Source organism: Rhinolophus hipposideros (assembly GCF_964194185.1).
Source record: "Rhinolophus hipposideros genome assembly, chromosome: 17".
Taxonomy (NCBI): domain Eukaryota; kingdom Metazoa; phylum Chordata; class Mammalia; order Chiroptera; family Rhinolophidae; genus Rhinolophus; species Rhinolophus hipposideros.
In genome coordinates, this window is record NC_138063.1 from 49886724 (window position 1) to 49914464 (window position 27741).

The window sequence follows — 27741 nt, forward strand, 5'->3', positions numbered from 1 at the left end:
CATCTGGTCCCGTTTGGGCATCTTTGTAACTTTTATTTAATTCATTTTTGTTACATTGCAGAGGCTCCTCCATTCCTTACTCATCTTATTGTCAGCTGGGCTGCTATAACAAGCTATCATAGACTTCGTGGCTTAAATGACAGACGTTTATTTCTCACAGTTTGGAAGACTAGAAATCCAAGATCAGGGCGGCAGCACGGCAGGGTTCTTGGTGAGGGCCGCGCTCTGCTTGGAGACAACCTTCTTCTCTCTGTAGCCTCACACAAGGAGACCTCTGCCTTTGTAATCCCAGTATAAGGGCATTAATCTCATCATGAAGGGGAAGGGAGGGGACACTCTCATGACCAGTTGTAACCCTAATCACTTCCCGAAGGCCCCGCCTCCAAGGCCATCACACTGAGGATTAGGTTTCATGATAGGAATTGTGGAGGAATGGAAACATTCAATCTATAGCCCTCAGCTACTACTTCAAACTCAAAAGTGGGTGGGAAATGAAAGTGGTTCAGTCTCCAGGGCAAATGGCAGAAAGCTAGGAGGCAGTAGAGATGCCTTTTCTACAGTGAATGAATGGCAGCTTTGATCAAGCCAAGGATTAATCGGCTGGCGAAAGAAACCTGGAAAATAATCACTAACTCGACATTTCTGAGAGGCCTCTGTGATTTTTAAATGGCTTACTTTTTAGAATCACAAAGTTATGTAACATCTGAATTTGGAACCATCGTCAACTTAAATTCCTCATTTTATTAGTGAGAAAATGGAAGCCCAGCAAAAGTCGGAAGTTTTAACACAGTCATATATTATGTATTTATTATGATACTTATTAATGGTAACTCCATTTGCTAGTAGAAATCAATTATAAGTATAAATATTTTTTTTGCTTATTTGCAAATTAGTAAATTTTGTCATGAGTAACCTTGCATTTCAAATAATATTGGCCTTTCAACCAAATATTCTCAGATTCTTTGTGGGAAAAAACACACAAACCTGTTAATTTTAGAACCATCATAGCACAATATAGCTGAGTTTTACTCTTTTAGCAAACAGAGCTTGGTGTTTATTAGAAGTCACGCACCAGAAGAGTTTTTCAAAGTGACTTAATAAAATACATGAATTCATAGAAATAGAAAAATAAATCAGATGGTGTTACTATGGAGTCCTCTATTAAGAAACAGTTTGCAACACAGCATCTAGACTAGTACCTGTCACATGACAAACGCTCAGCAAATACCTGCTCATGGCACTTGGCTCACTGACTGCCTGATCGAATCATGTATCTCCTCCAGGTAAATCTCAAAGGCCCATACTGGACCAGGAAAACAGGCATGTGAAACAGGCAAAAACTGTCTATCTTTCTGGGATGCTTGTTTTAGGCCTATGGTGCATCTCCAAAGGGATGGTCTTTGAGGAGAGGAGTGACCTGTAAAACCTAGTAGTATCCCCTGCTCTTTCGGAATACACAGAAAAACATCACTCAGACTTGGAGTAATTTCAGAAGCAAACGTCGTCAATATATCATCTTTCCTAAGCCTTCATTTCTTGTGAATACCCTTTTCCTCGGTATTTGTATTCTCTTTTGTAAAATTTTGTTCTCTAAATCTCCTCCCCTTCAAAAATAAAATTCGTTGCCATAGGACCTCATATACCTCTATTAAGGATAATCCATTTGTGTTCTCAGCATGACAACAGACCTGTGTCACAGTAACTGATAAATGAAACCCACTGCACTCCTTTTTTTATATGGAATGTAATTCAGTATGAGCTCTTAATTTGGGAACCTTGATTTTCAAAAAATAATATTCACTTGGGATCAAAACTTTTTTTGATCCCAACCAAAATATTCACTTGGGATCAACTAATTTTAGTTGTTGGCCCAGAGGGTTTTTTTTCTTTTTTGTTGAGAGTTTGATATATAATTCCACTCAATTGGGTATGAGCTACCCAATTGTGAAGAAGTATTGTCCACCAACTTAATAAATTTCTCACATTCCTTTTCTGAACTAAGATAATTGTAGGCCTTTTTTTTTTTTTGAGAGACAAAGGAAAATCTTGACATTTTTGTAACTTAAAATGATTCTTATAGAAATAACTCTTCTGACCTACTATAGAGTTTGGCTCATGATTGAATAAACTATAAATTATATTAATAGTAGGTCCATTATTGACTTCAACATATATGTTTGAAATAAAGTAATTACAACTCCATTTGCTGAGCACTGCTGCATGCTGGGTACCTGGTAGGTTATGTTCAGGCATTTTTTTTCCCCTGAACTGATCCCTAAGAGAACTCTCTTATGTACCCTTTCTTCTTTATAGAAGAACCTGAGGCTCGCAGTGGCCCATTGCTAGTAACGAGAGCTGGGCTTCAAACCAAGCCATCTAAATGCAGAAGCCACATCCTTAACCATAAGGCCTCTTACATAGTCAGAGACACAGATATTTCCTCATGGAGTCATAACTACCATGTATAATTTAAGTGATTGCTTTTCTCAGAATTTAAAATTAAAATTGTATTCATGTGAGTGGAATGTTGCCTTGGCTTTTGTATTACAGGATATATATATATATATATATATATATATATATATATATATATATATATGCTCAACCTTTCTTGGTGACTTTTAGTTTCACTTCTAGATTATGAGGAAAAAAATCACAACTGTATATCAGAACAATTTTGCTATTATATGTAAATTCCATAAAATGATTCGAAAAGGAGAAAAATTATGGTTCCCTGGGCAAGCTTAACTTGGGTATTTCACAGCATATATATTAAAGCACAAATATAACATCATAGAAAATATCAGAATGCACATAAAGGACTGTCTTTAGTTGCTATAGGAACCATTTGCTCCTTAAAATTTTGAGCAGTTGCAATCACATTCATTATTATTTTGGTCAGTTAAATATCCATATATATAATATAATATTGAACATTCAGACAGAACCATCAAAAGCCTTCAAAGCATATACCATGCGTTTTAATTTAGCATGATTTTGGATTACATTAATTTAAAGGTAAAGATTTATTTTACATTGATGAAACCATGTTACATGTCTAGGGAGATTCTGGAAGAAGTTAATTAATAAATTTTACTTTGTGATATTACCTAACTCAGTCAAAAAAGATATAAGCAGCTGGTGGTGTGAGTAGGTTGCACCAGGTAAAGCTAAGGCAGCAGTGGGATTTCTCCTCCATGGCAATCTAAAGGTCTCTGGGCCTGGATGTGCAATTGAACTTTGAAAAGTATAGGTCAGAATGGTTCAGTTTGGAGGGCAGAAGGGAAAGGTATCAACTAGTAATTTTAAGGACTGCTTGCTTTGGACCCAAGAACCATAAATCCTTTGAAAGCATTTATTCTGTTTTTTTTAATCATATTCATGAAAATGTTCATTTATTTTTCTTGCTTCAAGAATCCACAGCTGTCATAAGAAGAAAAGACGGAGATAGCCATGCTCCAGAATTCTGGTGATTGCGGACTGAGGATACTAATACTCTGCCTCATCTGTCTCCTTTTAGTGATCCAAGTCTTGAACAAGAGTCCTGACAAGTTTGGACACTATTAGGATCGCTAGTTTTTTCCTTCTCTGTCTCTTTTTATTGGAAGGGGAGGAAAACAATGGAAAATGTTTTAGCTAGGAGGTTTACGTATATACCTTAGGTGGCCTTGAAAGTTCTAGAAGATCTCAGTCTGGTAAGCTGGAATTTCATACCTAGAAAAGAGAGAGGAAAGTTTACTTAGGTCCGTTCTTGAGATGGAAAGAAAACTTGACAACTTTCGATGGACTTTAATTTCAAAAATATCTTTAGGAGCATAAAAGTGGAATGGAGAACAAATCATGCTGAGTTTCGTTCTAGCATGACCCAGTTTGAGACAAGGCTGTAGACATCTTTGGCTGGCACAGTGGCAGACAGGAAGTTCCTACAGAGGATGAACTTTGAAATCATAAAGCAGATCATTATTCTCTTCTGCATCTCTCCTACTTATAAAAATGCCAGTCTTCATTCCCTCATTCAAAGGAAACGGAATTGGCTGTTGTCCAAGTGTAATAAAATTGTTTGTCTGTTATAAGAAGTGATGCCCACTAAACACAAAGGACAAATGACAAATTAATCGAGTTTCTGTTTATTCTTAAAATTTGGAAGCCTATTATTACTTCCATTCAAGTAATGTATATTACACACTTTCCATGAGCTAGATATGTGATTGTTAGTTATGCAAATGTTGCTGCAAAAGAAGGCTGCTACCCTTGGGATATGGCCCTCTTTGCCAAAGTGTATCTTCTCTTCTACTATTGTGGTACCTTTACCATATAAATGACTTGATTCTTTTGCAGGAAGTGAATGACATGTTGTCAAAATGGTTCTTTGATTCATATATCATTGGAGTTTTTATAAGCCAGCAGCAAATCCATCTGTTTTCCTGGGAAAATAATAATGTTTAAAATAGTCATTCAAAAATGGAAAAATGGGAGATTACTTTCTAATTGCTTCTTTGAAGAAAAGTTTCTTTTTATTTTGATTATAGAAATGGTAAATATATTCAGAGGTAGAGAGAATAATACAATGAACTTAATATACTCAGCCTCCAACTTGAATAACTAACAATATGTGGCCAGTAGCTTCATGTATATTTCTACCTGCTCCCCCCCCCGTGATTTTTTGAAAGAATCTCAGTCATGTTATCAATTTAACTTTTAAATGTTTCTCTAAAACAGGGATTGGCAAACTTTTTCTGCAAAGGGCTAGATAGCAAATTTTGCTGGCCAGTTATCTTTGTCGCAGCTATTCAGCTCTGCCATTATAGTAGGAGAGCAGCTGCAGACAACACAAAAAGAATGAGTGTGGCTGTGTTCAACACAGCTTTATGTATGGACACTGAAATTCAGATTTTATGTAATTTTCATTTTCAAAAGGTATTACTCTTCTTTTGATTCTTTTCCACCATTTAAAAAATTTAAAAACCGTCCTTAGCTTTTGTGAGCTGTACAAAACAGACAGGGGGCTGGATTTAGCCTCAGACCCCTGCTCTAAAATCGAAGAGCCCTTATAATAATAATAGTAACTGTATAAGCCCTAGAAAAGTCAGTGTTCACATTTCCTTGATTGTCTTATAACTTTATTGCTTTTAGCAGATTGTTTGAATTATGATTGCAGTAAAGTTTATGCTTTGCAACTGGATGATGAGTCTGTTAAGTCCTTTGTATCTTTAGGTTCTTCATTCTATTTCCCCGTTTCTGGTGGTGGTGGTTGTTGTTGAAACTGTGCTTGTCCTATAGTTTCCCACATTTTGAATTTTGCTCTTTGCCTTCCGATAGTGTCATTTAATGTGTTCTTCTGACTAGTAGTGTGCTTCTAGCAAATTATGTCTCTTTTTGTGATGTTACCTGCCATTGATGATTATTCCTAGATTCCGAATTCATTAGGATTGGGTTGCAGAATGGCTCAATGATATCAATCCTTCTTTGTTTAGTAGATAGAATACTTCTGAAATGTCAAGCTCTTTCATACCAACTATTTGGTTACCCTGGTATATAAATCATAAAAGGAGGATGGCACAAATACTTGATGCTTTGTCTTTTTTAGCAAGTTTTCAAAATAATGAGGTCGTTCACTGGCATCCCTTAAAAGTGACCAAGGAGGTTTTGGTATTATTGTCATTGTCATCGTCATTATCATCAACTTGTGGATTTAAACACATTTTGATTCATCACACTTACTACCTTTATTACTGTTCAAATCTTTCATCCCTACACAGCGGGGCTTACTAAGGTTGGGTGAACCCTGTCCTGGGCCATCTCAAATTGACTTCTTGCTTTCTGGCATGACAATATGTCCCAGGCTTACATTTTTACATTTTCCACCTCAATGTCCTAGAATCAGCCATTTCTCCAGGGAGTCCTGGTTCTTTTTAAGTGGGAACTAGTAATTAGAAATTATAATCTGACCACAGAGGTGCTCATTACTGCTATTTCATGTTTCTGGATCTTCCCATCAGAGAAAGCTAGGATGTATATGTTTGCACACATTCGCACGTTTAAAAATAAAACACGTCCTGAGACCATAGTGGCAATTCCAGTTCCAATTCAGAGCTACCAGGCTTTTTGCCTATTTTATCTTGCATCTCTATCTTTTTTCAACTGTGTTTTCAAAAAGACTTATGTATTTTAAGGCATGTTGATTTGGAAAAGTGACGTGCTTAGCCAGCCATGTTTATGACCAGCCTCGTCTTTTAGATCACGGATGATTACATAGGCACTCCCATCTTCCTCAGATTAGAGTGTCAGTGTTATAGTTTTGAAATAAACAGGGCCAAGTCCTTGCGTTCCAAACCCAAACTTTAACCGAACAGGAAATGTCAGTCAGTGTCAGGCTCCTTAGTTTGATGGGGCTGGATTAATCCAGTCAGCAGGTAGATATTTGATTTTAAGACTAATGAATTTCTCATTTCATTGATATATCTAATTACTGCATTTATTGTGTATAGCCTATATTATTTGGATGAATTTATAAATAAAGTTTAAACACAGGTTGGTTAAATAGTATTAGTGAAATATTACAAATATGAAATGGACTACCGCATTTCCCTGAAAATAAGTCTTAGCTGGGCAGTCACCTCTAATGCGTCCTTTGGAGCAAAATTTAATTTAAGACTTGGTCTTATTTTACTATAATATAAGACCGAGTATAATATAATATATAATATAATATAATATAATGTAATGTAATGTAATGTAATATAATATAATATAATATAATATAATATAATATAATAATATACCTGGTCTTATATTAATTTTTGCTCCAAAAGACGTGTTAGAGCTGATTGTCTGGCTAGGTCTTATTTTTGGGGAAACATGGTATGTCTATCTATTTAAATGAGGTTCTAAATTCCCATAATCAATTTTTTACTTTAACATGTCTGTAAGACTATTATGTGTTCAAATAATACATTACTTTAGATATCTGCATATTACTTTGACTGTCTTTATATCTATTTGCCAATTAAAGTATACTTAATATATATTCATAGTGTATGATAATATAAGTAAGAACTTCTGGTTCTAATATTCCAAACTCATAAAAATTTTCAGCTTGGTTATAGCCTAGAAAGCAATGGTCAGTACTATCTTGGTTATTGAAATAAAAAATTATATGAGCTCCAGAAAGTAGATTTGTTGAGGTATTCAATTATTGTTATATTTAGATTACATAAAGTGTTTTAAACAAAATTATTCCAGGCCCTGCTAATATTATTAGTGATCCCAGTGTTAAGAATTTCAATCAGTACCTTACAAATAAGCATTTTTGAAAGTGGGATAATCAGGACTGTTTTCCCTATTGAATAAAATAAAAGTGCAGTTTAATCCCCACCTGTGTGGCTGAGGAACTGGCCCATATCTCCTCCAAGCTTGTGCACTAACAGCAACTACAGAATGCCTGGGGATTGATTAATTTGTTCTAAGTGTAGCTACCTTCCCAGACCTCAATTTCTTTCGATCATTGCTCTGATTATTGTGAAACTATTTCTGAAAGACTTAATATGTATCTTTTTGCTGGTAAATGACTGCTCATTTAGAAGTCCTAGATTTAGTCCACTGCATAAAGAAGATTGTCAGCCTAATTGAAATAACTATCAGTACTTTTTTTCTAGCTTGCTTAAATTGAAATACATGCGTGTTTAAAGAGACTCGTGCTTTTATAAAAAGCTGTATTTTATTCCATTAAGGTCATTTCCTCTCAGATATGACCATTATGGTGGTTTCATTAAGTTAAACTAAGATGGGTCAGCAATTTGTCTAACAACCTTGGACTTTCAAGCATCACGCTTTGCATGGAGTATGGAGTTTTGTTCCCGACAGTTGTGTTCTAGGCTCTCTGTGCCAGTTAACTCTAATATTGTAAAGAGCATTCGGAGTGCCCACCCTTGGTGATTTCTCATTGTCCTGCGATAATGCGATTATTAAGAACATAGAGCTCCCATCTTTGGCTGGACTGCCTCTTTCCAACCCTGTGAACATTGAGAGAAAACTGGCTGACAAATTCGCTATCTCTACCCAAATGTACATTTTTATCATTTTGTTCTGCTAGAATAACCAAACGTTTCCCCATTGGCTCCTAGATGCTCAGGAAGTTCTAAACACATTGTCCTGTCTGATCATCCCTGTCATGGAGAAAGGCACACGGGGAAAGGGACTCTAGTGCCTGTTCACACCTCCTTGCCTCAGAAAAAACTAGCTGGTCGCTATTCCCCACAACTCCCTGTTTAATTCTGACCTGAGGAATGGTATCGGAGGACCAAAAGGTGTCTTAAAAATCAACTTGTTTAGTCACCCATTCAATGCCTAAATCCCTTTTCATTTTACTACTAGCCTTCCCTAGGATGCAGCAGGCAAGATTTTTGTGCTAGAGAAACAGAAATAAAAATCCTGGCAAAGATCCCTGCCTTTGTGGCACTTGTATTCTCGTAGGGGGTGGAGGCTAGAGAATGCCATAATAAGTAAGCCATGCAGTGTGTTAGAAAGTGGTCAGTGGCATGCAGGAGAAGCTTGGCAGGAGAGGGGGTAGGTAGTGCCATAGAGGAGCAGGTTTCAGTTTTAAATCTAGGGTCACTGAGAATACACTTGAGCAGTGAGACTGGAAGGGATGAAGGAGTTAGCTATGGGGACAAGTTGGGGAGAGCATTCCTGGAGGGAGGACCATGTCTGGGTGGTGAAGGGACACAGGGAGCCCAATGTGGCTGGAGCCGAGGTAATGTCGCGAGTGCCCATAAGGCAGTCACCATATTTCAGTCTATTCCTGAAAGTCAAGGGGACAATTAACCCCTTCGCAGGACCCTATGTCCCTGCATGGTACTCATGACGTGAATGGGGAACAAAGTCCCTGCACACAGGTTCAGATAGAGGGAGTAACACAGCTTTATTTGGGAGCCAATGTCCCTCCAGAGGCCAATGCTATGGTAAGCACAGAAAGTTATACAGAATAGAATAGAATTTAATAACGAACCAAGTCCCAGAGTCCATCGAGGTGGTGAAGGTCCCTGGTCCGGGAGAGATGACCGGGCCCACGACGGGTCTGAGGCAAGCTGGTCTTGCAAGGAAGAACTTGCCAGTTCTTGCAGCTTGCACCTCATAGAGGATCTTAGCCGAGCGCCCAGTCGGACTACTCACAGCATTGCTGGAGCTCTGCTTTCATCCTCTTTTCATTGGACTTGTTTACATCTTAGGTGAGAACCAGAAGTTGTTTTGGTGAAGGTGTTTATCACTCAGTTTTGTTTTGCTCAGTTTCACACAAAAACATGTTTTTTACTTCAATCTTATCAGTCTCACAAATGTATGGCCATAGTCCTGTCCCTACCAGTAAACAACTTGTTTTGCAAACCTCAATGCAACATCTATAATACATTTTATATGCTCTATACAGGTAACTGGCAGAGTGGTGGCGGGTCATGGCAGAGGGATGTTGGGGTGTGTGTGGTAGAGCGGTGGTGATTGTATGTGCAGGTGGGTAACACTAGTTGTGTACATTCTTGGAGATCACTCTTCTAATCCAATATCTAAAAACTGACAGTTCTTCATACCTAATTTAGTAGTGAAATGTGGCGAGCCAGCCGCCACGAGTCGAACAGTACCTGAAAGGGGGAGTGGGAATGAAAAAAGAGACACACACACTCATGATGATGCGGCCGGTCTTCAGGGATGCTGAAGCGCCTGATTTAATCACCTTCACCAATATATACCCTATGGGTACGTGCAGTTTAACAATCACATGGGTGCATTACCTCACAGAAAATAAATTTTTAACTTTTACACAGAAACTACAGAATCATCACAAAGTTCCCCAGACATAATTATCATATGAAAGAGACTACCAAATGTCCTGATAGCCACCAGTTATCTGTGTCCGGGAAACCGGCCAGTCCCATCTCATTCCTCAGCAACTTGCAAACACTCTCAAGGTTCTTTGCAGAGATAATGCCTTAGGAGCCGAAACAAGTTAACTATATACTAGCCAGCTCACAAGGTTTCTGAGAAACAAGAAATCATGGCTCCCCACAGTGAAACTTGCCCATTTTTGTAATTCATGTTACCAAACTCGACCTGAAGTGATGTGCAGCTATTTATGACCTCTGTTTTTCCTCTTTATACTTAATATTCTTCAGTTTGGGTGCAGAAATATCAGTATTTCCGGTTATGAGGTGCTGACCCAGGCTCTCCTGGGGGCATCACATAATACACAGTATATACACTTTTTTAAAATTAAAAACAAACCTGAATTCTGAACCACATTTTACCCCAAGTGTTTCAGATAGTTACCAAGCCTCATGGCCATGACATTCAGATACAGTTCCCATTTTACATGCCTGGTCTTTCAATATTGGAAGGCGGCTGTCCTCTTCCCTCCTGAGCTGCCTGTTTCCAGGTGCTTACCAGCTCTTCACCTGTGGAGAAGATAAGTCCTTCAGTGTCCTGCTCACATTCCTCTGAGCAAGCCTTCTCATATGCTCCTCAGAAAGTAGGGTACCAGAAGGGATTGCAGCCTTCCGCAGCCTCCCGGTGGTGTCGCCCAGCACCACCTCTCCAGATACTTTATTTCTATTTAGACAACTAAAAATTTAATTAGCTTTTAAAAAGCTCCACTTCCCAATCCCTGTATACCTTTAAGTGATGACGGTGCTCCTTAGTCACATCTTCAGTTACTTACTTGTAAAGTCTGATTTTACAAGAAGGAAGTACAGAATTAGTTCACATTTATTTTGATTGATATTTATCTTGTTGGTTTAAATTCATTGTTAGGCTTTGCAGAAATAATTTACTTTTCTCCCATTTTATTCATCCATGTGCCGGTTAATTATCAACTATACATTTGACAAACACATCTATGACTTTATCAAAGGCATTACTAGATATGTTGGAGCCAAAGAAATAACCTGTGTCAAAGCTCCAGAAATGTCCTTCCACCTCCATGCTGACAAGCAGCCACGGACTCTGGTCATTCACAGGTTTCTAGCCCACCCAACTTTCCCGCCATTTGTTCATGTCGCTCTCCTGCTGTCCACGGAGATAGCATAAGCGATATGCCTGATGCCTGGCCAGCGGCCACAGACGCTGTGCCTTCCTCTTTCCTAATGGCACAGAAATAGGATTTGACACTAACAAAGTGAAGGGTGAGCTCTCTCTTCCCCTATCAGTACTCTGAGGACATCCCTTCATTTCTCCTCCATTAACCCAGCCTCTTTATGCATGTTATCTGACAATTGAGTTAATATGGAACGTAAAGTCACTGTTGGATGTAACACATTTTTTCAGCATCAAGAAACAAGGGGACTCTTATTACAATATAAATGTCACGATTTCAAAGAAAAAGAATATTGTCCAATTCAATATTGTTTTCTCCCCATGTGACTTAGTCTTTCTCACGTGTTTGGGCGTTTGGTCTGCTCTCATTCCTGTGCCTCTCCGTCTCTTTCTCTTCGATTTTTGAGCCTTTCCTCTGCTATGCTCCCCTTTTCTCCTATCACTTCACCCAATGCCTCTGCGTTCCTTCCTTCGTGACTTTGTCTTTGCACTATTTCCCCCCCTTTTCTCCTTTATATGTCTCACTTTTTCCTCTTTCTTCTTTATTCTTTCAGTCTTCCCACCTTCTCTTGCTGCTCTCCTGCTTCCTTTAGGCTTCTGTGGTTTGTTCTCTGCTCATTTCATTCATCTTACAAAAGTCCTCAATAGTTGACAGTCTTTAGTCAGCTATTTTAGCTCATGCTTTCAAAGTGGGATTCCCTACTTGTCTGAAATACTGGAACTGCCACAAATTGAAGTGATATGCATCATTCAAATGGTTAATCTTACAGATATTTAAATATTACCATGCAGCCCGAATTCTAAGTATATGAGTACATTTTAGTAGTGCTACATGCTCTTCAGTTAAATTATCTTAAGCACACTTAATCTTACTTAGTTTGGTTTGCATAGTCCATTTTTAGAAATATCCACTTATGGATATTGAAGATCTGAATTTCAAGGAATATCTTTGTCCTGTGGAAAGAGGTCAGTGTAGACTGCAATTCAGAATATTGCAGGGAATTTATCATACTCGAAAAAATTAAAAATGGGATTCATTTAATTTTAAAATGCTATGTAGTAAGAGAATAACTGAATTTACACTGTAGAAGCCATACAGTACCACCAAAATAAATAAAAATATTCTTCTGAATATTTGATCTTTCTCCCAAGATAAGGTGAAGTTTTTGTGTGTTCATTTTTAGTTTTTTTCTGTTATACTGTTTATGAAATATTAGTAAGAAAAGGTCAGTGATTTAGGTCAATTCTCAGTCCTGTTTAATCTGTTTGTAATATTCAAAATATTCAAATAACTTGATCTTAGGAACCATTTGAACTTACGTTAAAAAACACAAATTGTTGTAAAGATATACTAACTTGCTGTGGAGCTTTTATGTTACGTATTTAAAAATCCTTAAAATTTTTATTTACCTTTAATATAATAATTTTAGGAAGTAAGGATTGTCCTAAAATCATTTATAATAGTGAAAAATTTAAATAATTTAAATGTATAGCAATAGGGAGATTTTACATAAATAATGGCTCTAGCCATAAAATGGGAAACATTAAAAAGCATGTTTTTGAAATGATCTAATTGTATGAAAAATTCTATAGATATCACAGGAAGTTTAATGAAAGAAATAAAACCTTATATATATTTTGGACCACCATTTCAAATTTTATTTGAATGAAATAATATATAACAGAACTGTAAAAGCAAACTGAAATATCCTGAAATATTTATCTCTAAGTGATGGGATTATATACACTTTTTCAAATGTCCGTATTTTTTTTATTTCCTGTATTTAAACAATAAGTTTCTATAGTAAATATTTGAATTTAAAAATCACTTCCTTTTCATTCTCTTAAGAATATATTTTGTGTAGATCTGAAGTGTCTATTATCTTATAGACATCTATAATCGTCTGCTGTCTGGATTGTGAATTTGCTCGATCCCACCTAAATAAAGCCTTTCTCTCTGTCCCTGCTTGGACATACGACATCTGCTTTGTGTCTCCCATTCCGTTCTCCATTCAGCTCACCAAGTGCATTTCACCTGTGCTTTCTTTACCTGTACACCAGGTTACTTCTGCGTAGTCTTCAAATATAGGTGCAAAAGCTGGAGTTTATGCTTTTGAAATGTAGTACGTTGATGGTTTAATATGCATAACATGAAATTTACCATTTTGACCACTTTTTAGTGTAGACTTGAGTGGCATTAAGTACATTCACAAAATTGTGTTAACTATTACCACTGTTGTTGACAAAACTTTTCCATCACCGGAAACAAAAACCATTAAGAAATAACTTCCCTTCACCCTCTCCCCCAGTCCCTGGTAACCTCCATCTACTTTCTGTTCCTGTAAATTTGCCAAATCTAGATACCTCATAGAAGTGGAATTATACCATATTTGTCTTTTGTGACTGGTTTATTTCACTGAACATAATGTTGTCAAGGGTCAGCCATATTGTAGCATGTGTCAGAATTTCCTTCCTTTTTAAAGCTAAATGATATTCCACTGTATGTGTGGAGAACATTTTATTTATCCATTCAGCCATCAATGGACACTTGGATTGTTGTCCACCTTACGGCTATTGTGAATAATGCTGATGTAAACATTGGCATAATTAGATACGATTATGTACTGTACCTAACACTTGATAATGATAATGAACAATTATATTCCTGGTTTATGTATTTCCTATCCTGTACTTTTAACCGTGATTTTAGAGTGTAGTCTTTCTACTTACAAAAACAAAGTGTGCCCTAAAACAGTGTGCCGTGTTATGCCGCAGCAGCCTCGTCCATCTCCTATTTACTGCATTTCTTGATTGCATCATTCTTTCTTGATTTACTCTTGTTTTTTAATACATTTAGTGTAGCCTCAGTATAGTGTTTATAGTGTCCAGAAGTGCCCAGTAATGTCCTGGCCTTCACATTCACTCACTCACTCACCCAGAGCAACTTCATTCATGGTGAGTGCCCTATACAGGTGAATCATTTTTCTGTCTTTTATGCTGTATTTTTACTGTACCTTTTCTAGATACACAAATAATTAACATTGTATTTTAATTGACTACAGTATTCACTACAGTAACATGCTGTACAGGCTTGTAGCCTAGGACCAATAGGCTAAATCATGTAGCCTCGGTGTGCAGTAGGCTATACCATCTAGGATTGTGTAAGTCACTCTTTGATGTTTGTACAATGGCAAAACTGCCTAATGATGCATTTCTCAGAATGTATCCCCATTGGTAAACAGCTCATGACTGTACATCTTTGAAAAGCCCTAGGCTTTTTCATTATCCTGATGGTCATTGTATTAGTGTCCCATTGCTGAGATAACAAATTACCACAAACTTAGTAGCTTTGTTATCTTACAGATCTGCGGATGAGAAGTCCTAAAGTAAGGTGGTGGCAGGGCTGGTTCCTTCTGGAAGCTACAGGGGAGAATCTATTCCTCACCTTTTCAAGCTTATAGAGACCACCTTCATTTCTTGGCTCCTGGTGCCTTCATCCTCAGAGCACATCACTCCAACCTTCTGCATTTGACCCTCCCACCCTCCTCCCACTCTGTAAGGACATTGAGCCCACCTGGTTAATCTAGCATAATCTTCCATCTCCAGATCCTTATTTTAATCACATCTGCAAACTCCCTTTTGTGTAAAGGAACACATTCACAGTTTCTAGGAACTAGGGAATAGACTTATCTTTGGGGGCCATTCTACTGCCTACCACAATCACAATAAGTGGGTGATGTTTCTGACTGAGGGACACAGAGAAACTCTAAAATATACTTTTGATTTTCTCTATTGGTCTTCCTTTTGTAAATAAAGACTTGTCAAATATCAGAGTCTGGGTTATAAATCTGTTAATTTAACAACTTCATATTTCTCTTCTACCTTTGGAACTTTTGGTTTCCCCTGAGGCTGTGATTCCTAGAGTCAGCAAATACCGGGGTGCCAAAAAAAATGTATACAAGTGGATACTTTGGTCAATGTTGCTCAAGCAGTAGTTTGCCTTAATCAGAAGTGTCTGGATGCTGATAGTAACCACTTTGAGCACCTCTTGCAATTGCAGAAGTCAAACATGACTTGTATTCATCTTTTGTTATCGGTATATGTTGAATATTACAATTTTAATACAGTTTTCCTTTCTTAAAATGTATATACATTTTTGGCACCCTCTGTATTTACTGGGTTCTATTTCTTGTACTCCTGTGTACACACAATGAGTTGTTTCTTGACCTTGTGGACCTTATACTCTGCTAGAAAAGGAAGATGTTATTGCAATATAACACACTTTTTGTTGACTTTATTCCTTAAATATATTTAGAATCTTTCCCTTCCTCTTTCTCATCCTTCTTTTTGTCATTTGTTACTATGATTTCTGAAAAATATATAACCAGTTTCCCTTGACATCACTTAGGCTCCCATACTCTCTCCTTCAGTCTGTTCCCGTACCCATAGATGTGTTCATGTCACCCTTTTGCCTAAAATCCTTCCTTTCCTGACATCAAGATAAAATATAATCGTCAACATGTCCCATTCCTTCATGCAATCTATAATGTGCTTATCTTTCTAGCCTCATCACCTGCTGTTCATGGAAGCAGTCCTGTTCTAGCCATGTTGTATCAGTTTTACTTTCCTCTATGGTTCCGTGCTCTCTTCGCTCTTGACTCTCGTAGCATTCTTGCTTGCTTATTGGGCTCCATTTCTTCTCCTTTACTGCCTGAGAAACTCCTGGGCATCCTCAAGCCTGGCCTTGAGTAGCTTTTCTACAAAGTCAACCCTCACATCCATCTCCAGTGAGGTCCCCTTTTCCTGGGTTTGCTGTGTTAGGCAGTTCATTGCTTTGTACTGTAACTACCATGTTCCTCAAAAATAAGACCTAGCATTAGAGCTGATTGTCCAGCTAGGTCTTATTTCCAGGGAAACACGGTATTATTGCCTTACTTGTCTCTTTTTCTCACCATAGTATAAATTCAGTTAGGTAAGGGATTGTTCTTTTAATTCTATGCTCCCTGTATATTGATAGAGTGCCTATTTCATAAAACATTTTTACTAAGTGTTGGCTGAATGAATTCTTGGATTCATATACATGTGAATGATTTTATACAAAATGACCTGCAGATTTGAGCAAGATTTGTGATTTGGTATGGATCCTAAGCTAAAATGATTGCTAGTTAGCTCTTGGTCTCTCCTTCCTATGTACTATTTTTCTTGCAGAAGCTAAATCTAACTTTCGGTGTGATTAAATACATGGGATTAAAACAAAACAAAACAAAAAATCCTTATTCCTGAGAGTTCATGACGTGACTCATTACAGTTGTCTAGCGTTGTTAGTTTGAAGTGTTTATTTTAAAGGGTGAATCTGTGGCATGAAGATAACAACTGTGAAGTAATACTCCTTTCAGCATATGTATAAATTCAAAAAGGAGGTTTTCTTAAACTTGAGTGCCCTCAGTACAGCCTTGAATAGTTGTGAGGCATCAATAAGTGCATACTTTAAAATTATTTTGAGTAAACATTCTTTTGAGACAGACTTATTTTATTAGGAAAGATATTACAGGATTACTATAGAAGAATATTCTTATAAGATTCATGCCACAAGTAAGTAAATAAATAAGTAGGTAACCCTTTTGTTGTTGTTATCATTAATAAACAAAACAAATACTTAAAAGTATGATTATTTTCCCCTTTCTTTAGGGCTTAATTTTTTTTCCCCTCAAAACTGAAGATTTGATTTTTTTTCAATTTTAAAAAAGACAAACTAAATTTTATAGAATAGTAGGTCTAAGATTACTCCTATGGGTAGAATTTGATTATTTATTTGGGGGAGAAAATGGGAGACAGTGTATGCAATACAGAGAGGAATAATGTAATTAATAACACAGGGTTGAATTTGTTTTGTTTTTCTAAATTCTTGGTGCTCTCTTCAGACCAAATTTAGAGGATTTAATAAACACACACACACGACGTGTAAGGAATCTTTGTAACTTCACATTCTGATTTATGACTTTTTAAACTCTTAACAAGGCTGTTTTGACAGACAATGCTAAAGATGATATTGGTGGAACTCTTCTTTCGCACTCCTGATGTTTCCTGCCCTGTGGCAGGAACGGTACTAGTGCAGCGCTCCTGATGCCTTTGCTCTGCCCATCAGGGGAGCTGCCTGGGAGGGAATCTCTGAGCCTACACAGCCCCACCCCTTCTTCGGAAACTAGCTCCCCACATGAACCCTGTTCCTCCATCCTACAGAAGGCCTTGTGGGTTTCTAGTGCGGCCTGTGGTTGTGTGGGTGAGTGTGTGTAATTCTGTACTTCACTGTTGCAAGCTCATTGTTAGTGCACATGAGCCGTATTCTGCAGTATCAGGTTCATCAGTAAAAAGACGGTATTTTGACAGTCTGTCTGCCTTTCTCTTTGAAGTCATGTGTAGTGCCAGTCAGCGTGCCAGTTTCCCTGCACAGATCTCTAAATTCTCAAGACAGCACCGAAAGTGAATTGTATCATTTTCTTGTTAAAATTGAGCCGGGGAGGCTCTAGGAAGGTCCATCACTTTGAAGCTAGGTTTGGCGCCCTGGTCATTCTAACTCCCAAACTCGTGTCCGTTAGGACCTACTGTCAAAACAAATGTCACAGATGAAAGCTCTTAAAGATTTTGCATAATATAAATCCACAAAAATACAGATGAGTTTTATTGTTTTGTAACCTAGCATTTTCATACCTATAAATAAAAAACATTTTAATATCCCTGAATGCACAGACGCTTGCCTACCTCCCTAGTTCCACTGGCTGCCTTAAGTACATCCAAAGCTTCCAGCTCTTTCTAGTCACCTTGGGCTTCCTGGACTATTTCCTCTGACTAGAATGCACCTCTCCCACCCTCCCCCTTTGCCTGGTTAGCTCCTACTTACTCTTCAGATCTCAGCTCCAATGTCACTTCTCCAAACTGGCCTCCCATGGCCACCATGTCTAACGTTGGTCCACATTGTGATTTCCGCCAGCCACCTGGTCTGTCCCTTCACCGCTCTGGCCACCATTTGTGATTATGTATTCAAGCCCATACTTCCAAGGTTGGCACCCAAAGCTGGTTGCTGGGTGAGTAAATGGACATAGCGTTTGGCGTCGTATAGTAACCTCAAGGTCTCTGCTCATTGTTTTCTATTTAATACTTGCAAATAACATGTTAAAGATAGCGTCTTTCCTGATAATTGTAAAAGCAATTATAGAACTAAAATCTGTAACCTTCCTTTGGGCTTTAAACTATAGGAAGCACAGAGTGGGTTTCCAATTGTGCAAAACTAAGGACTTAGTGTAGCACGGAGAGTGTAAGGCCGGGCTGCACCAGGGGTGGAGCCTGCTTTGTGCGGTCCTGGGACTATGGCGTGTAGAGAGGAACTGCTCTGTTGCATTTCAGTATCAGGTAATATTCAGCATCTACTTCTGCTTGGTATTTGTATATTCAGGAGGAACATCGTAAAGCTTAGACTAGTCCTTCAGACCTGCTCCGCAGGGAATACACTAATACTTAATTACATTTTAATGTAATTCTTGATAAAGTGTTTGTTTATTTGTTCATATAAAATTTGAGGTCAGTAATAGAGTAGTGTGTGAGTTAATTTTGTTCCCCAGCCAAGCATAAAAAAAAGGATAAAGTGTTACGGAAAGACCAAATGTTGATAGTTTGGGAGCCAAATAAAGCATTTTTCCAAATGCATTTTCTCTTTCCGTTGAGCTAATGTAACATTATTGATACCTTGAAGGGGCAAAAATAAGACATTTCCACACACTTAATTTTGCATCCCTCAGTCTTGAAAGTGTTGATCACAGCAGAATTTCCGTTTCCTGGCTAGCTGTTCTCCTGGAACAACAGCCCATGGATAATAAACAAGAGAACGAAGGTCTGCATGGAAATAACATCGATGGTATGCTATCAGGTACTGTTTCGATATGACAGCTGATATTGTTTCTGTTTGTCCTCCTTACCCCCATTTATACAGGGCATTGATGTACGAGATGCTCCGCTGAAGGAAATAAAGGTGACTAGTTCCCGACGATTCATAGCTTCATTTAATGTCGTGAATACGACAAAACGAGATGCTGGAAAGTACCGCTGCATGATTCGCACAGAAGGAGGTGTTGGCATATCAAACTATGCAGAACTGGTAGTTAAAGGTACTTAATATATTTTTATACCCCCAAATAGTCTATGATGATAGACATGTGACATGGTATGAGTTCATTATTCGTTTAAAGCTCAAACTTATCCTTGTATTTTTTTTTGAACAGTAGTTTGGTGACAGGCTATATTGATAGATTTCATTTCAAGTACAAATTTTGCACGTGAGCAATATTTTGAAAAATGTATTTTATTTATGTTGGTTTAGTTGCATACAAAGCAACAAATGTGCTCTGCGCAATACTCTGTATACAGAGATTACAACCTATAAATTTTTTTAAGGAATGAAATATTTTTTACTGATGGAAAATCACTTAAAATGCAAATATTCACCAGCCAGGGTGTTTATGATAGCAGGGTGGTTAATAAAAAGAAGTGATGTCAGTATAAAAATGCTTAGGCATATCACACAAGCCATGTTGATAACTGAGTTAACATTTATAATGTTGCAGTTAGGTTCTATTACTGTATTTTGCATGACTGAAAAATTGAGCCATTATATTCAGGAAGGTTGAGGATGAGGAAAAAAGAGGAGAAATAAATTTTCTTTACCTGGTTTAATGCTTTTTTTATAGTATTAAACTGCTAAGGCAATTCTTGGTCTCAGACAGAATAATTTGGACTTTTAGATATACCATGATGCATTTTTAGAGAACTTGTGGCAGTCCATTGCTGGTTCAACCTAGGAAAACAGAATGATTCCTGCTTCAAATTTTTTCCCCTACATTTGTTAAATATGGGACATAAAACTGATCTCTTTTGAATGAGCTATTCCTTTTGTAAGCATTTTTTTTTTCTACGGAGGCAGTGTTAAAGACTGCAGGGTACAAACTCCAGCACTAGCTATGTGGGCATGGGTCAGTAGCTTATTCTCTCTGTGCTTCCGTTTCCTCATGTATAAAATAGACACAATGATATTACCTACCCAGTAGGTCTATCAGGAGGATCAAATGCAAAAAGTATATGAACAGCACTTACTGTGTTTCCCAAAAAATAAGACCTAGCTGACAATTAGCTCTAATGCGTCTTTTGGAGCAAAAATTAATATAAGACCCAGTCTTATTTTACTGTAATAGAAGACTGGGTATAATATAATATAATATAATAATACGGGGTCTTATATTAATTTTTGCTCCAAAAGACACATTAGAGCTGATTGTCCAGCTAGGTCCTATTTTGGGGGAAACACGGTAGAACAGTGTATGTTCATGCCAGTAAGCAGCCAGGCCCCGTTCGTGCCATGATCGGGAGGAGGCGCGGGGGAGGAGTGTGATGCTTACTCTCTGCTCCAATTCCTTAGTGGTCTTCTTAGTGGGACATGTCAGTATTTCCTTTTAAAATCTGTCTTTCCAGATTTTAAAAATACAGATGCCTATCCACCTACTCTCCCCTCCCCTGCCACACCCATATTGACTTAAAATCTTGGGGCATACAGTCTGTTATAAAATCTATAGGTGATTTGGGAATAATCTTCTGTTGTGGAATCTCTGTTGCCAGATTAGTCCTGCCTGGTTTATGACAGAAGATGTTTACTGCTGAGCCTTCTTCAGGAGGGGTTAACCCGCCTCAGTGATGTTCTGTGTAAGGAAGTGCACATCGAAATGCCTGCTTGAATAATATGTTTTGCCGTATCATATCCTTGTGAATGCTGGTATCTAGTGAATCTTTAACAAGCCTGTCTGGCTAGTATTTGAGTTGAGGTTTAATATCTATAAGGAAACTGAAACTTCTTAATGATTCGCACCAGACCCTGCTGAAGCTCTCTGGGAGGTGAGGAGTCTCCCCTTAGAAAATGGACACCATTTACCCAGGAGAGCAGCCTCAGTGTTCCCTCAGCAGAGTTCCCTATTGTCACTATTATTACTTAATTTTCATCTTGGTTTAGTTCCTTGTGATTGTGGTTCCTTTTCTGATTCCGGTTACCACATTACCTTCACTGTCACCAGCCAGTCCCGTGTTCGTGAGGCATCATGCTTCAGGATCAGTAGCATGCAAATCAAGTCACTTCTCTAAAAATTGCCTCTGTGGAAAAGTTAATTTGTTGGGACGTATAAGTGAAGTAGAAATTTCTAGTCTGGCAGAACAAACGTAAATACAAAGAATGAGTGGCTTCTTACTCACACTTATGCAGCCCGTTTTCCTGTCTTGTGAGAGGGCGGAGATACCTTGGCTCATTGTGATAAAAATGTCCCGGTGCCTCTTTCTGTTTGCACACTGCCAAAGCTGGTGAGAGCTGGCTTGCAGTCATGGTGCAAATCTGAAACTTGACTTTTCCTCTGTTTACAATTTTATAGCCATATTTTGCATATATTTTTTTATGTTTCTAAATGAGATAACATGCTGGATTCTACTAGTTTAATAAAATATTACCTTGAGATGATTACTTTAAAATATACAATGACATTTTTAGGCCACCTGTATATAATTTAATACTTTTTTATATGCATGTGATATTTGGAGGCTACTTTTTGTTTTTGTTTTTGTTTGTTTGTTTGTTTGCTTTTTTTAAAATGAGAAAAACTAAAGTCCATAGAGTTTATAACTTTTTTAAGGTCACACAATGATTTGGTGCCAGCTCCTCAAATGAAGTCCAAGCTATTTTTAATTTTGCTCTTATCTTACTCATGTCTACCTCTGCTTTTGGTAATCAACGACATAAAAAGATTTCATATAATTTCTAAAATGTGTGTATATATGTATCTATATCAATATCATGTTTAATTATATGAGACATATCAGGCATTCACATGTGTATATCAATTAGATGTATGTTTATGTAGCTACATGTGTATAACCTTTTTCATTGCTGGTTTTATTTAGAATTACTTTCATTGTGTCCTTTCACTTTCACTTGAATTAAATATTTTAAATTGCTTTTTATCACTTAGTATGGATTGAGTTCCTCCCCCCTCCCTCTCTCCTCCCTCCTTTCCTTCCTCCCTCCCCCCCTTCCTTTTTCTTTTTCCTTCCTTCCTTTCTTCCTTCCCTTTGCTAAAATTTATTCAAAATTTAAATATTGGCTTATTTTTGTACTGATGCTTCCAGCAACCCACAATTCTTTTTGAATATCTGTCTCAATTATTTGCAGGTTCTAGTTGAATAGCTCATTTGATTGAGCATATTTCTATTCTTAATGGGGAATTAATAGAGAAAATATGCTCAGGGCAAACAAGCATTAAAGTTATGTCTATTTTAGGATAGGAGTAATAATATCCTAAATGAATTGGTGTACTCACCAGCCTTTGTGGCCTTGCCCTTGAGTTGTATCTTGAATGGCAGTTCAGCAACCCTTGCTACCATTTGCAACTTCAAAGTAATTAACTGCTCTTTCAGCCTGGCTACAAAAATGCCTTAGGGTGTGCTATAAAAGGCCCATTTCATGTCTGGCTTCAAGGAATCGCAGAATGAAATAAATTGATGTTAAATCATTATGAGTTGAGTCAGAACTAGTTAAAAAACAAAAAGCTATCACAAAATTGTAGTTTATAAACAATAGGAACTATATTTTAGTAAATTACACTAAATTTGTAGTCTCCCAAGTAAAATTCATCCTTTAGTGTATTATTTTGACTCAGTCTAATGAGATGTCCCAGCTATTTTAGAATGTCAGTATGACTTATTGCACCTTGAATACAGAAAAGAAGAACAAAGACACCCCATCCCTACCAAGGGAACTGATGTTGCTGGTGTTTTAGTCAGTCTAGAGATCACCTGGTATCATCTCAGAGGCCAAGGTCAGATGGTAAAGCTGCTCTGAGGTCCCATTCAGCAGGAAACATGGCTGTGATCAATTGGCTGTGTCTGCCATGGAGCAGACAGAAGTTGTAGCATCCAAGCCAGCATATGCCAGCCAAAAATAGTACATAGCAGGCTTTATTTTCCGAGCTTTCATAGGAGTGAAATAAGGAGTTAAAAACAAAAACACACCACCAAAAAGGTACAAACCACCTGCAGAGACACTGTTGAAAAAAATCACTGGATCTTACTTTTTTCTCAGATAGAGATTCATTAAGATAGAAATATGTTATTTTGTACAATTATCTCCTTTCTTAATATCATATGTGCTGCCACTCACAGTGACATTGGCATATGGAATGCCTTCATTTGCTGCCTAGAGAGCCATTCAACTAGCACCTCAATAATATGCTGGGAATACTATTTAAAACTAGACTGTATAGTATGTCTCCCTTCTCACACAATGACCTGGAAAAAGAGTCGGTCTCAGGTTTTAAACAATGAGAGACTTTGTTGAGTTGTAAAGAGTGTTTGCTATCGATTGCTTAGTTTTATCAAGCTGGCATAGCTGGTGCTTTGCTTCAGAGCGTTTTTATCTATTCACTGCTTTAATAAGACTCGTTACTAGAAGTTCCCCGAACAGCAGCAGTGGTGAACTTTATTACTCAGACTGCTCACTTCTCCTGAAGCTAAATGAGTCCATTGTGATGGTTTCTTGGGAAACGAGTCCTGCTGGATATGCATTTATGATGAGATAAAGTATAATTTCGGCCATGTTTTTAAAGTGATGATATCTTTGGAATATAAATATAAGGAAACTGAATTTAATGATATAAATAACTAGCACCTTTGATGATTTCAAAGACATTCTCAATAAGGAGTTTGACAATAGAGTGCCTCCTAGAGTGTAAATACTACCACTTGAGAGAGCTTCAACAAATTACTTTTAGTGGGGGGAAAAAAAGAAAATCCTTTGATGTCTGTGTAGCTGTCTGAGAAAAATGAGTGGTGTCCTGAAACAAATTGGGAGTGTACCTATTTGAGCAAGCGTAGGCTTTAAAGATGGGTTATTCTACAAATTTGAACATGTGAAAACCTTTATCAGTAGGCTTTTCCCTAATAACCTAAATAAAACTGTTCTCATCAATTAATTCCAGAAATGTCTTCTGTATTTTAATAATTGATGTGCTTTTAGCTCTTTAAAAAACCAAAGACCAGAGTGTCTGAAAGATAGCTCTTGGGTTTGCCTTTCAGAGCCACCTGTCCCCATTGCCCCACCTCAGCTGGCTTCCGTGGGAGCAACCTACCTGTGGATACAACTCAACGCCAACTCCATCAACGGAGATGGGCCCATCGTCGCCCGAGAGGTGGAATACTGCACAGCAAGTGGGAGCTGGAATGACCGTCAACCAGTGGATTCAACAAGTTATAAGATTGGGCACCTCGACCCGGATACAGAGTATGAGATCAGTGTGCTCCTCACCCGGCCAGGGGAGGGTGGCACTGGATCTCCTGGGCCAGCACTCAGAACAAGAACAAAGTGTGCAGGTGAGTGTGGGAAACCTGGGACTAGTTACATTTTGTTTCTGGGTGTTGACATGCAGCATGGGTGTTCATCAGGTGGCTAACGAGCTTCCCCAGTGCTGTCAGCACCCTGTATAGGAACAAATAATTCCCTGCACCTGTGAAAAGTAGCCCACTAGCCTATGGACTTTGGAACCTCAAAACTTGGTATCTCTGGGCGTCTTCCATCCTTTTTTTTTTCCTCTTCTATTATTTATTTATACCTTCCTATGAGTATCACATAGTTCAAGTAGGAATTATCCCTGAAGTTGACAGAAACCTTCTACTTTAATGATGTCTGCTCGTAGGTCAGATCCTCTCATCCTGGTCTCTTTGTTTTATGTTCGCAGTTAATGGGCTTGTAGCCTGGAGGAGCTTTGGAATAATAGATTCCATCTTAGAGATAGCTTCAAAGCTGTTTTTATTGATGGATATTTAATGGAGGGGCTGCTTGCCAGTGACATGGGACCCATTTGTAACATAAGCCAGGGTGATATGTGGGCTGCATGCAGCCTTTAAGTTTAGATTATAAAGTTGTAATTGACTGACTGAACCCTCTCTGCAGCTTAGATAAAAGTAGGGTTGATGGACAGAGAACTGTTGAGTCTTGTCAAAACCGAAATTTAAAGGTAGTTCCCATTAGAGGTTTTAGTGTTGTTTCTGTGTGGCTACACTCTGGTCGGAAGTAGAGAGAAATGATATATTAGGATACTGAAGTGTTCTTTTATCATTTAAATTAAGAATCCCTATATTGAATTGTAAGTTGAGGTGAGGAGAGTCCATAATTTTGTATAGAGTTAATTGATTCTTCAGACAGCATTATTTAAGAAGACACACATCAATATGTTCCGTTTCTTTTTTAAGTTTTAAAAGTGCTCAGTACAGTCTGGCCCTGGCTAGTAAGAGAAATGATTATACCTTAACAGTTGTAGATGTTTCATTTTTTTCTTCACGATTTGGCGTATACCGTTTCCATAAGTTCAAAACGCATGGAAAAATTCTGTTCTGTTTTGCTTTTTTTGAAAAAAGTTTTTCATTAGAAAAGGGAACCAAGATACCTTCTTCTGTTTCAGTCGGCTTGCGTCTCTTTCCCAGATGCACTTCCGCATACTCACACCACCCTCAGTGCAGTCTCTGGGATAAGAGCTGTTTGGACTGCTGATCCCAACAGCCCTGACTGCAGGTCCCAAGAAGAAAGGAGTCTGATAACCCTTTCTCTTCCTCACTTCTGTAAACCATGTCCATTTTCTCTCTCCCTTTAGTTGAATAAATTTCCCTTCCTTTTTATGAAATAATTTCTTATATTATCTTGTCATCTGTTGTAATGCAAACAATAGCTATGGAGAAAACTGCATTTCATCTTACAATATAGGAATTGCTTTCAAATCTGTAATTTACTTCGTAACTGCTTTGTGAATTCTCCAGGGCAGATACTGTGATCCCCTTATCATGGGCAGCGATGGAAGCCCACATTGTCTCTGCCCTTCTCTCAGCGTGCTCTGTAAGCAACACGCTTAATGTTATTACACTTCAGTGCTGTTTTGAGGAATCCGGCTTGGGGTGTGCCAATATATAGTCTCCCTCTGTCTCCAAAAGAAGGTTGGAATTCCATTGCCTAGACTGGAGACACAATACAAACTGTTTCATTATAGTCACTAACAACCCCCCCTACTTTATGTTTCTAGATCTGTTCTTTTTTACATATTTTGTCTTTTCTCTTGGTTTGCTGCCTGTACGTTTCAGCTATTGACACAATTACTATATACATTTCCTCTGAATACAATGCATGCATTTCTGTTTTCAGGAAGCCTCTTTGTTACTACTGCATGCTGTACAAATACATAAATCGCAAAGAGACAGTGCATCTCTTTTATTAGCTTGACAGTCCTTTTTAAAAACCTGAAAGCAATTTTGAATTGATATTTGCATGCCAACACTGTCTTAAAGTAGTAAGCCTCAGTTAAACAAGGAAACCTAATGATGAAGCATACTTTTCCTCTTACCATTTGCAACCTGTGGTTGACATATTCCTGGCGTGTCATGCACTGGCATTGAGCTTTTTTGAAATCACTAGTTGAACAAGTCAATATTAGGAAATAGAAGTATGTTACGTGAGAGTCAAAGCTAGAAATAAGAGAGGGAGGTGTGGTTGGTGGATGAGGAAATGAAGTCAAACGAGACTTTTTACTATAGGAAAAAATACAGTTTCACCCTTTCTTGACCTGAGGCTTTTGAGAAAATCTGAAGATAAGACGGGTGACTGCTGTTGGTGAGCAGTGGGACATTGTAGAAAGCAGGCTGAGTTACAAGGAAGAAGACAGTTGGTGCAAACTATAGACCGAAAAATTTAACAGTGGTCCCAGACTATTACTCAGGTCGTGTGCGAGGACTTAGGGTTCATCAACAGCAAGTCATAGGTCTCATAACCTGGGGGTGAGGGGGGTGACGGGGAATCTAAGCATTCTGCAAAGTAGATGGAAAATGTCATGGGCCAGGCTTGAGCAGTGGATTCATCTATTAGGGTGATATGTAGTAAAAATAATTGTACATTTATCCACTATGGTTTAAAAAGCCAAGAGTACTGCTAGTATGGAATTACAATAATAAAATTTAGCAGCAGCACATATAAAAAAGAGATTGAAGACTTGGCCTAACTGAACGTAAATCTACATTATGATCCATATGGTATTAATTACTCTATAATACTATAGCTTCACCCCCCCATCTAATATAATCTTAGGTTGCTTTAAGAAGGCAAAATGGCTGTGTTGAAGTAGGCGATAGTCTTACTGCTCGTTAGCCGTGCTATAACTATTATATTTATTTCTGTTCCTGCATTTTAAGAGAAAGAGCACAAAACCGACTGTGCTCCAGAGCTCTGGAACCTCGCTCAACCAGTGAGGAATGATGGAGAGGAATACAATGTCTGGGCACATTTGTCAAGAGGTGAATCACGAATAGGGAGTTCCCAATAGCTTATGCGTTCCAGCAGAACCTGCCAGCGTAGGAGGTGGTTTCTATGCTCAGAAGAGGATTGAACTGGTTGGCCCTGATCTCCTCAACATGAAGTTTCTATGACTCACGTGTCGTTCTGTTTCTGATGAGATTATCCATCGTATGTTTCTTGAAAGTCTTTGAGTTTCACTTTTATGTTACCCTTGTCCAAATACTCCATAATCGTGTGTATCAAGTCCTGCTTTG

At 38.0% G+C, this 27741-nt stretch overlaps 1 protein-coding gene across 8 annotated transcripts in view; it reads left to right on the plus strand.

Annotated features, from left to right (window-relative positions):
• Positions 1 to 27741, plus strand: part of PTPRM (protein tyrosine phosphatase receptor type M) — an 824073-nt gene that overhangs the window by 338560 nt on the left and 457772 nt on the right. For all 8 annotated transcript variants that reach the window (XM_081079020.1, XM_081079013.1, XM_081079015.1 and 5 more), the window contains exons 6-7: positions 19064 to 19238; positions 24232 to 24525. In XM_081079020.1, the coding sequence (XP_080935146.1) occupies positions 19064 to 19238; positions 24232 to 24525 (469 nt within the window). The remainder of the gene's footprint in view (positions 1 to 19063; positions 19239 to 24231; positions 24526 to 27741) is intronic.